This window comes from Balaenoptera acutorostrata, chromosome 3 (genome assembly GCF_949987535.1).
Source record: "Balaenoptera acutorostrata chromosome 3, mBalAcu1.1, whole genome shotgun sequence".
Taxonomy (NCBI): domain Eukaryota; kingdom Metazoa; phylum Chordata; class Mammalia; order Artiodactyla; family Balaenopteridae; genus Balaenoptera; species Balaenoptera acutorostrata.
Window position 1 is genome coordinate 115621331 of NC_080066.1, and position 15216 is coordinate 115636546.

Consider the following 15216-nt stretch of genomic DNA (forward strand, 5'->3'; position numbering starts at 1 on the left):
CAAGTTCCATGTGTAGCCAAAGCAAAGCAGTGCCATTTTTAGACCTTTCAGGACCAATGCGACGTAGTGCTTATATTACTCCTGCCGACCCGGGAATTCCTCCTTTAACTTGAAAGAGAATTCTGAATTCAAAGAGAAGGATGCACAATAAGGAATTAGCTCCTGGATTCTGAAAAGCCTATGTTTCAATAAATTAATACACCACATACACAAAAAGGAGACATTTTAACGTTGCAGTGGATATCTGTGCCTTAGGATAACTAGTGGGAATCCTCTTCTTGAGGCAGAAGGAGCACATGGTCAGTTCTGCCTCAGGTGGAGTCCCAGTGCCCTGGGACAAGCCACAGATAATGTGGGGTCTGCGTGTCGCCCCCTGTGGCTCAGAGACACAGACACGTGTGATTCTACCAAATGCCGCACCCTGTCTTTATACCAGAGCCCGTTGTCCATTTGGCTGGATGTTCAAATCAAGAAATCCACCTCCCTCAAGGCTGGATGTAAGGCTTGAACTAGCATCCCAGAGAAAAAAGGTCAGCACTTTGATACACAGCTTCCACGAAATGGAATTTTAATGAGCAGAGGCAAAACCTGATCTCCTTGCTCAGAAAGCAGATGTCTTTGTTCTTTTCATGTTGTAACATTTCACTAGCTCAACATCTCCCCTTTTATTCTGGTACCTCTCCTCTAAGAACTGAAGAGAGGCCATCTGTGTCTCTCTGCACTATTTTCTCACCTAAGATGTTTGGATTTATGTGTTTCAGGAAACTCTTAGGAAAGGTGTCTTGCAGTGTCAAGGTTTGTTGTTCTGGAATTCTTTTTTAAAGGGAAAATAGTCAAATTTGGCCTAATTAATCCAATTTAGCATTGTGATTGGGGAATATGTAGCTTTGGGTATGTGATAATCATATGAACCTGTTCTATCATCCTTCATGTTATTGACTCATTGCCAGTGAGGGGACTAAAGAAAAGACACAGGAGCCAGAAAGCTCTGAGAGATTTCTGAGAGTTAAATAAAAGCCCACACCATTGATGTGTGCTTTTCTCCACTTTGAGAAAATATACTTGACTTAGATGCTTTCTAAGAATAAGGCTTTTGTTTCTACACAGTGCTCGATGGTTAAAACTCAGATTGCATCTACAGATTCAATGCAATCCCTATCAAACTACCACTGGCATTTTTCACAGAACTAGAACAAAAAATTTCACAATTTGTATGGAAACACAAAAGACCCCGAATAGCCAAAGCAATCTTGAGAACGAAAAATGGAGCTGGGGGAATCAGGCTCCCTGACTTCAGACTATATTACAAAGCTACAGTAATCAAGACAGTTTGGTACAAAAACAGAAATATAGATCAATGGAACAGGATAGAAAGCCCAGAGATAAACCCATGCACATATGGTCACCTTATCTTTGATAAAGGAGGCAAGCATATACAGTGGAGAAAAGACAGCCTCTTCAATAAGTGGTGCTGGGAAAATTGGACAGATACATGTAAAAGTATGAAATTAGAACACTCCCTGACACCATGCACAAAAATAAACTCAAAATGGATTAAAGACCTAAGTGTAAGGCCAGACACAATCAAACTCTTAGAGGAAAACATAGGCAGAACACTCCATGACATACATCACAGCAAGATTCTTTTTGACCCAGCTCCTAGAGAAATGGAAATAAAAATACAAATAAACAAATGGGACCTAATGAAACTTCAAAGCTTTTGCACAGCAAAGGAAACCATAAACAAGACCAAAAGACAACCCTCAGAATGGGAGAAAATATTTGCAAATGAAGCAACTGACAAAGGATTAATCTCCAAGATTTACAAGCAGCTCATGCAGCTCAATAACAAAAAAACGAACAACCCAATCCAAAAATGGGCAGAAGACCTAAATAGACATTTCTCCAAATAAGATATACAGATTGCCAACAGACACATGAAAGAATGCTCAACATCATTAATCATTAGAGAAATGCAAATCAAAACTACAATGAGATATCATCTCACACCAGTCAGAATGGCCATCATCAAAAAATCTAGAAACAATAAATGCTGGAGAGGGTGTGGAGGAAAGGGAACACTCTTGCACCGTTGGTGGGAATGTAAATTGATACAGCCACTATGGAGGACAGTATGGAGTTTCCTTAAAAAACTACAGATAGAACTACCATACGACCCAGCAATCCCACTACTGGGCATATACCCTGAGAAAACCATAGTTCAAAAAGAGTCATGTACCAAAATGTTCATTGCAGCTCTATTTACAATAGCCAGGACATGGAAGCAACGTAAATGTCCATCATCGGATGAATGGATAAAGAAGATGTGGCACATATATACAATGGAGTATTACTCAGCCATAAAAAGAAATGAAATGGAGTTATTTGTAATGAGGTGGATGGAGTTAGAGTCTGTCATACAGAGTGAAGTAAGTCAGAAAGAGAAAAACAAATACAGTATGCTAACACATATATATGGAATCTAAGGGAAAAAAAAAAAGGCCATGAAGAACCTAGTGGCAAGACGGGAATAAGGACACAGACCTACTAGAGAATGGACTTGAGGATATGGGGAGGGGGAGGGGTGAGATGTGACAGGGTGAGAGAGTGTCATGGACATATATACACTACCAAATGTAAAGTAGATAGCTAGTGGGAAGCAGCCGCATAGCACAGGGAGATCAGCTCAGTGCTTTGTGACCACCTAGAGAGGTGGGATGGGGAGGGTGGGAGGGAGGGAGATGCAAGAGGGAAGAGATATGGGAACATATGTATATGTATAACTGATTCACTTTGTTGTGAAGCAGAAACTAACACACCATTGTAAAGCAATTATACTTCAATAAAGATGTTTAAAAAAAAAAAACTCAGATTGCAAAGGCAAAATTTGGAAAACATTTTCTTCCCCATAAACAGATACACGTGGGCACTTCTGGGCATCGTCCCAGGCTCTCCTCGAGGTTGCCGGGAGTCCACATGTGTGTGCGTGAGCAGTACAGGATCACCTCCTGAGTGCAATCAGAGGGCAACATGGCATTTTAATGAGCTCGATCAAAGTGTTATTGTATCCAAAGGCCAAAAAATGTAAGAAACGCTTTTTCCTCACTCTTTTATCTGCTGCCAAAACAGAGTGGAAAGATAAGTATTGGGGCCCCATCCTCACTTTCCAGACCGTGCTTCTTTTGCGCTTGGCTTCTTCACTCTTTCATGATGGTGGAGATGTGGTTCAAGGGCAGGCTCACGTATTCCCGATGCTCACCCATTGCTCAGGTTGCAGAAGTGATTTTCTCACACAGTCTCTCCTTGTTAACAGCGAGGCCACTGTAGCAGTTATAAAATGCCCGTATCTAATGGCTGGCAAGCATTGTGCTCAAATTCATGTTCTGCTCTTGTCCTAACAGAATTATGTCAGGACAATGAAAAACGCTGGGTTTGGAGGGAACGTTGAGTGTGTCAGAGACTGTACTTTATCACGGGTGGGTATTTTCTCCATAACCTAAGCCTGAAGTAGAAGAACATCGCAGGTGCATAGTGCATAGGACATGGAGCACACGCTTGCATTTAAATCACGTATATCTTACTTTTTTACTGATGTAATTGTGAAATATGTTCTTTTTGCATTCATAATTAGGGGGTGGAACAGATGGTGAAGGCTTAGTTTAAAATAATCTGTCATTAAAATAACCTAGCCTACTGGTAATTCTTCACTCTAACTGGAGTTAGGTCATAGGAAAAGAGTTTGGGGTGATTTCTTTTTTCCTCTTCTACATTGGAATGTAGTAGGAAAAAACCACTAATTTCAGAGTAGTCCTATACGTGAGAATTGTCTCTATAAGGGCACCATAGTAAGATTTCACTGTGAAATTTGGCTACAGTGAAATATGCAGGAAAAAAAAAGAAAGCAGAGATAAAACGACTTTGACGAATATAAATCCATTTAGCACAATGCATTAAACATTAGTATACCTTCAATCATGAAGCTATAGTTAGTTTCATACCCTGGAAAGAAATAGCCTCATTATTTGACAAATACTGTTAGAGGCACTCAGCTTTTGGGGTTAAGAAACTGTGCCTTACACTTTATGTGTTACACTGATGTCAGGGGATATAAATTATAATTACAGGCATTATTATTCAGAGATGTTATAGCTCCTGACTTCTGTATCCAAGCCTTATTGCTGCACACATACCTCATAGACTTACTGGGATGTGACAAAGAAAATCTCCCAACAGCCCTGTCGAGATGGCTAAGAACTGGTTTTAGTAATAAGAAAACTGTCTTGATGAGTCAGACACTCGCAGGCCTTGAAAATGTCTGTTTTACTGTTTCTTCTAAGATTTTTTTCTCCATCTGCTTTGAGGAAAGCAGATAGGTTTCAGCATGGCTTTATAATAAATCTTCTCAAGGAGGGACTAGCATTAACATTTGTGTAGATTCTTTTTCATCTTAATCCAACCTTAGTTAATAATCAGAAAATTCTACATACTGAGTAAGAAGATGTAATTAACCCTTTGACCCCAGAATCTTAATTGGCGCCTGTTGAAAACAGTGGGCAGTTCAAAAAAAAAAAAAAATTAAAAGGTAGCCTGCAGTGATTGAAACAGCTCAGTATATAGCAGCTTTCTTGACTCAAAATTTTTTAAATTTCCACCAAACTTTCAGATTAATCGTATTCGGTTCCCAAGACTAACTAATTGAATGTTTCCTTCCTCCTCCCACCTTTTAAAATTTAAGACACCCACATTAAACCAATATTGATGCTACTCTTAAAATTTTTCTAAGCAGCAAAATACAGCTAACTATAGACAGGGATGACCCTGAATCAGAAGGCTATGCGAAGAGCGACCTTGCCAACCTGCTGGAGACCTGGTTTCATATTCCATTCTTTATTTGAAACGTAATTATAACCGAGTTATTGATCTTCATCTCATACTATAGATATAATTGACTGAAATGATAAGCATAAAAGTGAAAAATATGGTTAACTGACTTGTTTTGTTTATCTTTGCAATGACAAACAACTAATCTGACTAGTTGTTTCTTCCCCCCACCAAATTGGCTATTTTTAATTGAATTGACTGGATGCTTTGAGTCATGTAGACATAGCCTCATTTTAATCTCACCAGGAAATTGGAACATGTGTCGAAGCTTCTGTTTTTGCCAAACAAAACTGGCCAGTTCTTAGATTGCCACTGCTTAATAGTATCAGATGTTTAGCCTCCAGATATTCCTTTTCCCTGCAATGGTGCCCAAACTTCCTCTAGTATTTTAGTAAATACATGAGATATGAACCTACTTTAAAAAAAAAATCATAATCCCTTTCAGTGAGAAAGTAAAGGATGCGTGTCCGTGGCAAATGAATAGCACTGGGTATTTTGGAAGACTATGAAAGGATCCAGTCTAACTCTGATCTTCCAAATGTCAGGAGCTATCCCAGACTATGTTAGACATCTGTGGCATCAGAATCTGCAAATAATCTAATACCTCCATAAACAGAACTCCTGGAGGAAATAATTGCCATTTCTCTTACTCAATTCTAGCATGTGTGATGTAAGGGAAAGAGCTTTGGGCTTGGAGGTAGAGTTGGATTTACTAAGTCTTAGTTGAACAATTGTTAAGTGTTGGCTAAAGATAAATAAGACATTGCCTCGCTGTTGAGAAATTCAGTCTCCTTGGGAGTTGAATAAGCCGACCAGGATGATACAATATCATCAGTGCTTTAATAATGCTGTGGGAGGCGGCATATTTAATCCTGGCTCTGCCACTAGCTGGCTGTATGGTCTTACCCAGCCACTTAGCCTCTCTGTGCTGACATTTCCTCACTTGAAAAATGAGAGTTTAGACTACAGGGGGTCATCTCTGTGCCATCTCCATTAATCCTTTCTTCTGCTTTCATTTAGCTTTCTGATTGTCACTTGTCTTCATAGAAGTTCTCTTGTGATCTCTCTCTGTGTGTCCCTCTAATCTGATAGTGGCATTTTAGGGTTTGAGAAGATGGCTTGCACAGCTCTCTGTGATTATATACCAGACCATGGCTCTTAGGTTGAATGGAAAACCTAACCAGGCCCTTCTCTCCCTGGGGAAGGTCAAAAGAGGGAGTCTTAATCCTCATGAGTCATCCTTAGGAGATGTCTTGCTTGAGGTGAAGACGTGTTGAAATGAGATGCTTCCCAAACTTCTACAAAGGAAACTTCTATCCTTTTGCACTTTTGGTTCCAAGTAAGCTACCATTGCACCACACCTGAAGCTTGAAAGTTTGGCTCTCACAAGGCTCCAGAGGGTTTGACAGTTTTGTCAAAGATAAGGAGTCCAGTTCTCTTAGACAGTGTTTTGTTCCCTGTCCTCTAGATGCTTCCAGGGAGATGTTACAGAGCAAAGGTAACCAGGTGACCTCTTGTGGAAGTGACTTATGAACTCTCTTGTCATCCCGTTTCTCATTTGTCTCCTAATGGTAGGATTCTATCATTGGAACAAATCATTCAAAAACAAGGGATGATTTTTAAGAAATTACAGGCTGCCTCTTAATACAAATATTTTAACTTCAGAAATGCTATCCAATTTATCTTCTCATTAATGTACTCGTATCCAGTAGAGGATCTTTATTTTTAGTGGAAGGCAAGGCAGTATAGTGAATGAGTCTGACTGTCTGAGTTTGAATCGTAACTTCATCACTTGCTAGGGTCAGGCATATTGCCTAACTTCGCTAAGCCTCAATTTCCTTGTATGTAAAATGTGGATAATAATATAATTACCTCAAATGGTGCTTGTGAAAATTAAAAGAGACAATACATGCAAACTGCTTAGTACATAATAAATGTAAGCTAATTAATAAATGTAAGCTCTTATTGTTGTACTGTCTTGACCAAAACCTTGTCTATCGTGTAATTTGCTTTTATGGGGAGCAATACAATGTGACTTTTGAATTGTTTTCAGAAGCCACTAAATCAGAGGAGGTGGTTGGGTGCTACCCATAGTTTCTGACCAGTGGGGCTGTGAAAAAGGATCAGGAAGCATGGAATCCAAATTTCATGCTCACACACACAAACACATATTCCCATAGAGATACATACATATATATAAATACATGTATTTAATATATACATATATATTAAATACATATATATGTATGTTATACATATATAACTCTGAAAAAGTTCAGTATTTTAAGAGACTGAAATTATTCCTGAGATTTGAGGCAGTGTATTTTTCTACCTGAATTTTACATGCTTCTTCCACCTTTCTATATTTAAAAATTATGTCATTAGTTTAATGTTGCCACATACCTTGTTCCCAATGAGGATTCCCTGTATTTCCAAATTCACAGCCTTTGTAAATACCACTAATCTTTAAAACTTCTTTCTCTGGGCAAGCAATGCTTGTGCAACCTACCTGGTTAAAAATAAATAAATAAAGCAAAACACAAGACGTGAGGATGATGGAACGTATAAAATGCACTTGGATTGCAAGAAGTTGAAACAAATTTATTCTCAGTTTGAGTGGTATCTCGCAGTTGGAGCCCATGATGATTTACACCATTCATCAAACTGAAAATGAAGCCCTCCCTTTGAAAAGTAGACTAAGGTTTCAGGAGTTACAGATGATGTGCAGTGTCCTTCTTCCTCCTCCCCCACCCCCTCTTCTTCTTTTCTTTCCATTTCAGGAGTTGTAGTAGAAACTAGATCTATCACAATAAAACTTTAATACAGAGTTTTGCAAAACAAGGATTACAGTTTGTAAGGCTTCAGCCTGTAAACATTCACCCATAATATATTGACTTGCCCTATTGGTTCTAACACAATAGGCACTGGGAGTGAGGAGAGCATAATCCTTTATTAATTAGCAAATTATGGATGTCCATAGGAGCTCAAGTGGTGATTTTACTTACTCTTCATATAAGAACTCTTTTTTTTCTCTTATTCCATTACAATTTTCATTCCTGTTCAGCTATTTAATAATCATGCTGATTTAATCTCAGTAACTACTGAATCCAAAAAAATAAAGGCAATATCTCATAAAATCAACATGACCTGATTTTATACATAAATGTAATGCATCTTGATCAAAATGACAGAGACATAAGGAAGTCCCTGGAATAAGGGAGAGCTTGTGGTCTTAATTCAGACCTTTCATTTGTTCATGTATAATGCAGTAAAGATCTTAGGACTGCTGTTAAGCATGAAGGAAAAAATGGTCTTAAATTTGGTTATGTGTTGCTTTGTATCAGATGCCTTATTAACTAAATCCCCACAATATATACTTATTAACCTATTTATATATTTATTTTTTCTGCAGTCCCTGGATGGCTTTGTATTTGCACTAAATCAAGAAGGAAAATTTTTGTACATTTCTGAAACAGTCTCCATCTACCTAGGCCTCTCGCAAGTAAGTAAAACAATTTGATTCTTGACAGCAATTGTGAAGGCTCCTTCAGCCTCATGCCTTTCCTTCTTCAGCAGATACTCTCTTTAGCGTGAATTATCCAATTTATTCTTTAATGGCTCTACCTGACTCTGATCACGAAGTCAATGAGAAAATTGTATGTCAGTTCGGAATGTTCAGAATCAACCTGTGCTCAAAACTTTAGTCCCTCTCCCCACCCTCCAAGGATCATTATTAATTTATTGAGAACAAATGAAGTTTCTTCCCTTGGTTGTTTTGAACTTTGAAACCTCTGTGCCCGGTAGGAGAGGGACACACTAATAGTGCTTCCCTTGTGTCCTATTACTGGATGTTTATGGAGGACCCTGCATTGTCCTGGGAGCTGACACAATGACAGGGAGTCATTTGGAGTCAAGAAATGCTGAAAGAGACCATTAAGATGTGTTGCAGGGAGGGTTCCTGCAAGGACGTATTTTGCTGCCTTTGCAAATATTTCCTAATGCGGAAAGACAATTTCATAAAATAGGATAATCTTTCATTATTTGCGGTTTAATTACCCACATGTGTCTGTCAGAGGTGAAAAGAAAAGAAGATGGAGGCAGATGGGGCAAGGGAAAGAATCCTAGATGTCAGTTCTTGACATTCCCCTGGAACACAAAAATTTGACTTTCGTTGGATTCCCAGACACAGGCTGCAGCTACAGAATGCCAAAATACCCTGAAGGAAAGTTTGCAGTTCCACTAATTATCCAGATGTTTTCTCCATAAAAATGCTAAACATCTGGGTATCTGTGCCCACACAGGTGATTGGCTGAGCTTGACCCTTTTCATCTGGTGGTTTGGCACGAGAAAAACACAACCTCGGTGGGAGGGATTTTGTATGTATGTGATGATCTGCCAAGCTGGATAATCTACTTCTCATTCAGTTTCCCCTTTGAGCTAAAGATGGAGATAAGATTTGTCTCTCTCCTCTTAGGCAGGACTCACCCTAAACTCATGGCTTCTGAGAGTTGGCACTGCTCTAAGGAGAAAGCCAGCATGGTTGGAACATTTTGGCCATTAGTGAGTTTGCTGGGTAATAGCTAAATCAAGAAAGACATTGGGAAATAATAGAGAGACATATCTGGCATTTGAGGAGGGTTGGGGGAGGAGGAGAAACACTGCCAAATTTAATTATTTGCTTTTGAGAATCCAAGCAGGGGGCCATTAGCTCTTCCTTGAAGGACATGCAAGCTATTGGCTGTAGTGTATCTAGCAATTCTATTTTATGTAAACTTGAGCAAACCAAATGATAGAAGCTGGGCTACCGTCAACTCGATCCTAGTATTCGTGCGTCTTGTTGAAATCTCTGGTTTTCTAATGGCTTTTAATAGACTGTAAGCCTTGTCTTAATCCGTCTGGGACCTAGAACTGAGAATCTCCAGTGTTGAAATTGGTGCGCCACCATATTAATACTGTACAGAACTGGAAACCCCACTGTTTGTTGTTCTGCAATGCCCGTATTCATCTGTTTTGTGCAGACTATCCAACAAAGTTCAATAAGCCAGTGAAGAAGAAGGATGAATAATTAGTTTAAGCAGGTAAATGCTAATTAGGGAACTCCCGAAAAGCATCCATTATATACTAGCTCAAAACACATTTTACAGCCCTGGTTAGTGGTGTAATCCAAATTCTGTCAAGGCAACTGCATTTTCTGTAATTGAGATGTGTACGTTTGCTTTGCATAACAGATGGCTCTGTATGCTTAGACTGATAGCTAGGAAAATAATAATTGCATTATTCTGGCCAAAAGAATATTAGCTCTTGGGTTTTGGCCATTTCAGTCAGTCCTCCTGCCAGCACAGCATATGCACATATATGGATTGGATTTTCAAGGAAATTGATGCATCTGGAATAGTGTGGCCATCTGAAATATCATCTGTTCAAGAAAAATTTGGCTTTAACCCTGTGCTGCTTTCTCCTTAAAAGCAATAGATTCCACTGCTTCTCTACTGTGGCGTCAAGTCAGTCTTTTCCTAAAATCTGTGGCAAATCATTGAGGTTTCCGTAGAATAAAGCAGCTGTGCAGACATGGTACAGTAGCTGGCAACTTCTGTGCAGTACTTCCCCACCTTTGCATGGGATGGGTTGTAAAGTGCATATCAAAATAGTCAGCATCTTGACTCGCCCAGGGGCAGACGCTGGCCACAATGGGCTGGCCACAACCTCTGTGGAGGTTGTGTCCAGTGTCGCCACAAAGGGTCCAATGCGCAGGTAGAGGCCACGTGGTAGGGGACAGAAGTCTTCATCTGCAGGCGTTATGCAACTGAAATGATGAAGGGTAAATCACTACGAAGTGATTTTTGCATACACCAATGAGTGTATTTGGAGTTCAAAACAAATTTAGAAATAGTTCTGGGTTAACATGGAAATAATCTGATAGGGCCTGGTGTGTTTTGAAATGCCCAAAGAATGAGGGGAAAGATCTATGCTAAAACTTTGGGAAAGGTTTTCCAACCCAATTAATGTTCTAAGTTCTAAAAGGGCAGTTGGGGGTCCTGAGACATAACTCTTCCCAAGTTTCTTCAGTGCCTTCTTTCAGTTATGGGGTACGGGCTGCTCACTGGTGACATACAGTGTAAATGTACTCAAAGTTATTCAATTAAGTACCTCCTTAATCTTTTACACACACACACACACATACACACACACACACACACACATACACACACACACACACACACACACATCCTTAATTAAATGCAAAGCAAACACTCTGCTTTTGTCCTACATCTTTGACTCAGTGGTTCTTCCATCAAATTCTAGACAGTGATAAGGAACCTATATAGTTATTGCCCCTTCTTTCCTTTTTAAACAGTGCCATTAAATCAAGAAAATGTGTAACTGTATCATCAAATATGTATCCAGTGAAATTGTTGAAGAATATTGCGAACGTGTCATTTTGTTAGAGCATAGCCGCGTCTGCATTTGTAACTCTCAAGATGTATCTTTCTCAGTTTTATTTTCTTTCAACATGTAAATAAATATGGTGGCTTTGAAACGGCTTATGTTCTCAAGAAAGAATTAGGATTCTTTTTTGGCTCATGAGAAACCTAAGTAGAGAAACTTCTACCCAGCTCAGTTGTGTAGCATGAATATAGAGACAGCCAGAGCAGGTTTTTACTGGATGGAACTCCGGGTGTCTAGGATGTGTGCTTGCCACTTATTGTCTCTAATTATTTTCATATTGTCATGATGATGCGAATGAAGCGTTCTATGATGATACATCTTCAGCGGCCCTTTGACTTTGCCAGAGATAATCATTTAACACCCAAGATATGGTTTCAGGTTGTAGAAAAATGCACTGTTGACTTGCATCCCTGGGTCAAATTACTCCTAGGTACTCATTATGAGGCCTTATCTTAAAGGAAGAATCCCAAATATCTTTGCTGAGTTTGGTTTGCTTGGAGATTAAATGGCTTCTTATATCTGGTGATGGTGTCCAGAGCTGCTAAAGACAACTCTGCTCTTTACTTAAAATGGAAAAGGCAAAAGCAAAAATGAAGAAAGAAAACAGAGTGGTTTCCCTAATACTGAAAATGCGGCAATGATGTGTAGCCAGCTTTTACGAAACCTCTTTCAATGTGTTAAGGGGCTCAGTCACCAAAGAATCCAAAAGAGACTTTATATGGTAAATAAAAAGCATTTCTACTTCCATATAGGATTTAAAGCTTATAGAAATATTTATTTGTTGGTTTATAGCCTCCTCTTTCCAAAAAGGAAATAGCTTACATAAACATATACAATAAAAAGTAATGGCAAAATAGAACTAGGGTCTAAGGGAAAAAAAGATAAAAGTAGGTAATCTGTTACCACATAGTAGGAGAACACAATAAAGGCTTATAAGAAGGGATATAAATGGTCTGATAAAGTGTCAAATTTACCTATGAGCTTCCTGGCAACCAAAGCAAAAAGAGAAACATAGCCAACTATAGCCAACCATCAAAAATAAGGAATGTATGGCTGAATTGCTTTGCTGTGTACCTGAAGCTATCACAACATTGTTAATCAGCTATACTCCAATATAAAATAAAAAGTTAAAAAAAAATAACAGTCGCACAATGTTCAGAATGCCTGGGCTTCTCTCAGTGATGGCCATTGTTTTAACAACCAACCTCCCAGTATTCCAGTAACAGTCAATTATGTTCTAACAGTGTATACCCTGTTTTTAACAACTAGATACCCAGCATGGTAGTTGTAGTTTTTATATCACCTGACACCCAGGTTCTTACAGTAGACATTTTCTAAATCCAATACTTTATCCAACTGATGCTGAACATTTTTAATGTTCACCACAGAATGTTCTGCACAGTGGGTTACTCAATGGTATGAGAAAACAGTAAATACACTTGTTCTTGGTAAACCGCCAAGCCCATTGCTTCAAAGGGCAGCCATTGTCCCAACATGCTCATGTGATTCAGGGCTTGAGCCCAGCTAGAGGGTGCATTGAAAAAAATAAATAAATAAAAATAAGGAAGTATCACTTCTTAAGGAAAGGAAAGTTCTTCTGGGACTGAAATATTAAAATAAATCTCAAGTACAATTTCTGTGGAGGCTAATATATGGATTATGACATATCGATTTGCTTCCATTGGAGTCCACATTCAGAACAAGGCTATAATGACCCATGAACACACATATCGCCAATCGCATAAGCTGGCAGAAGATTCTTCTCCTCTCAGATGTTGGTATGCCAAAGATCATCTTGAGAATGATGTTCTGGCATCCAGGACTTACAATAGCATTGACTAGTTTGATGGTTTATGTGCTTTTGAATCAGCTTTCCCTAATCCATACTCAAATCCTGCACTTTCTTTTAAATGCTGATGAGAAACTCAACATTTTATTTGCCAGAGGCAGAGGACATGGGTCTCAGTTAACCAGAGGATAAAAATGGACTCTTATCTTCTGAAAACATTTTATCTTGAAATTGGAGGGAGAGATGATGATTCTGATGCACATCTATGCCAGCAAACTGTTCTCAAGTTAACACAGAGTTCTGTTTAAAACATAATGGGTCCTAGAGCAGACTGGGAAATTAACAGATTTTTACATTGTGATACCATGAGGAAATACCCTAGAGCCGATTAAGCCCTCTCTTGAAATATACACTAATTACCCCCCATGGCCTCCAGTGCCCAGCTTGCATATGAGTCACTTCTTTCTTCTCACGAAGTCCCCATCCTGCTAGAAGATACTTCCTTGCCATCGTAAGCCAGCTGGAAGGTAGCTGTCTACCTTGTAGATATGCTATCTACAAGGTTACACATTGGCTTGGTTCAAGGCAGCTTGCTGAAAGGGGTAGGGTGGCTGCAGCTATAAGAGCTAGTAGAGGTGAAGGCGAAAAGGGGTAGATGGTCATTTTAAATTTTGTCTTTTTTTTTAAAGCCATGCAGATATATTTACCATAAACTCCTTTCCCCATCCTGTTGTTCATCTCCATATTTTAGGTTTCTCTGCATTTGTTATATAGAATGGCAAATAAAATTACAGCTACAGCACACAAGTACAAGGTCAAATAAATGACAGAGCTCAGTCTATTTGTGAAGCTATTCTGAAAGGGAACCATGGTGCCAAATGTGGTTTATTTGAATAATAAAGAAGAATTAGATTCCCCTGATAAATTGGCTGAGGGCCAATAAATCACTAGAGGTTAAAGATGCTTTGCAACTGCCATGTCTTTCTTTTGCTTTTCCATAGTGCAAGCCTCAACTCTCCCATTCTATGTTTTTCAATGCAAATCAAGTTGAGGTTAGTATGTGGTTAATACTTTTCGCTTCCATGCTTGTAAAAGATATATATATAGATATATATAGATATATATATTTAGCAGGGTAAAAAAAAAGAAGATATTAGCTTACAAGTTATTACTCTTGTTTGGCATCATCACATCCTAGACAGCTAGAGTATAAAGACAAAACAAGTATTATTTCAACACAGCAGAGGGCTTATAATAATGGAGCCAAGTGTTAGCATTTTTTCAGTTGGTGTATGAAATTGATGCAACACTAGGATAACAGGGGTTCCTTCAATAAACGAATACACACAGCTCTCCAAATATTGCTTGGCGCCCCCCCCCCCCGCTTTTAAAGTCAGTCAAGTAGGCATGCCTTAATTTTTTTAAAAAAGAAAAATGTATCATTTTCTGCAGCTTGTTATTGTTGGTTTTTAACCTCAGCAAGTCTGCATTTTTCTCCTGTGCTAATCGTAAAAAGTTCATCACTTCTTGTGTAACAAAGAAAAATGCCCTTTTGAATGTGGAAGCTCTGAAGGTTTAGAGACTATTGAGAAAAAATAAGTATCAAAATAATTCAGAAACAGGACAAGGCACGGTGGCACATTATCAATTTACAGCATTTAAATTGATAAATGCTTGGTGGTGAAGGCCTACAAGGGCACTTTGAAAAGCAAATAGCGACCTGGTGAAGAAATTGATTTCCCCCCCCCGAAAATGACTGCATGATGCATCATTTGACTGCATGCTGTCCGAATGCTTGACAGAGATAATCTCAGCAATCCCACGGGTGACCTTATCGTTCTCACCAGGACAACTTTGTCTACGTTCTGACTTTGTGCATGTCAAGGTTCCTCCCGGCAGGATCCTTGGGGGAAAAAGTTCCTCTGTTCGATCCAGATATTGAACTGCTCGCTCTTTCCCCTATTCCTTCCACCCCACCCTCCCAAATAGGCAAACACACCTCTTTATTTCATCCATAATTATGAACGAGCCAGGCTGAAGAACGTGGCAGCTCTGCACGCCGGATCTTTGTGGAAACCCTTATTACTATTTAGTTTACA

The 15216-nt window shown here is 39.1% G+C and overlaps 1 protein-coding gene across 3 annotated transcripts in view; it reads left to right on the forward strand.

The window, feature by feature from the left end:
- NPAS3 (neuronal PAS domain protein 3) overlaps positions 1-15216 on the forward strand; it is an 865587-nt gene that overhangs the window by 609842 nt on the left and 240529 nt on the right. For all 3 annotated transcript variants that reach the window (XM_057544365.1, XM_057544366.1, XM_057544367.1), the window contains one exon: positions 8294-8383. In XM_057544365.1, the coding sequence (XP_057400348.1) occupies positions 8294-8383 (90 nt within the window). The remainder of the gene's footprint in view (positions 1-8293; positions 8384-15216) is intronic.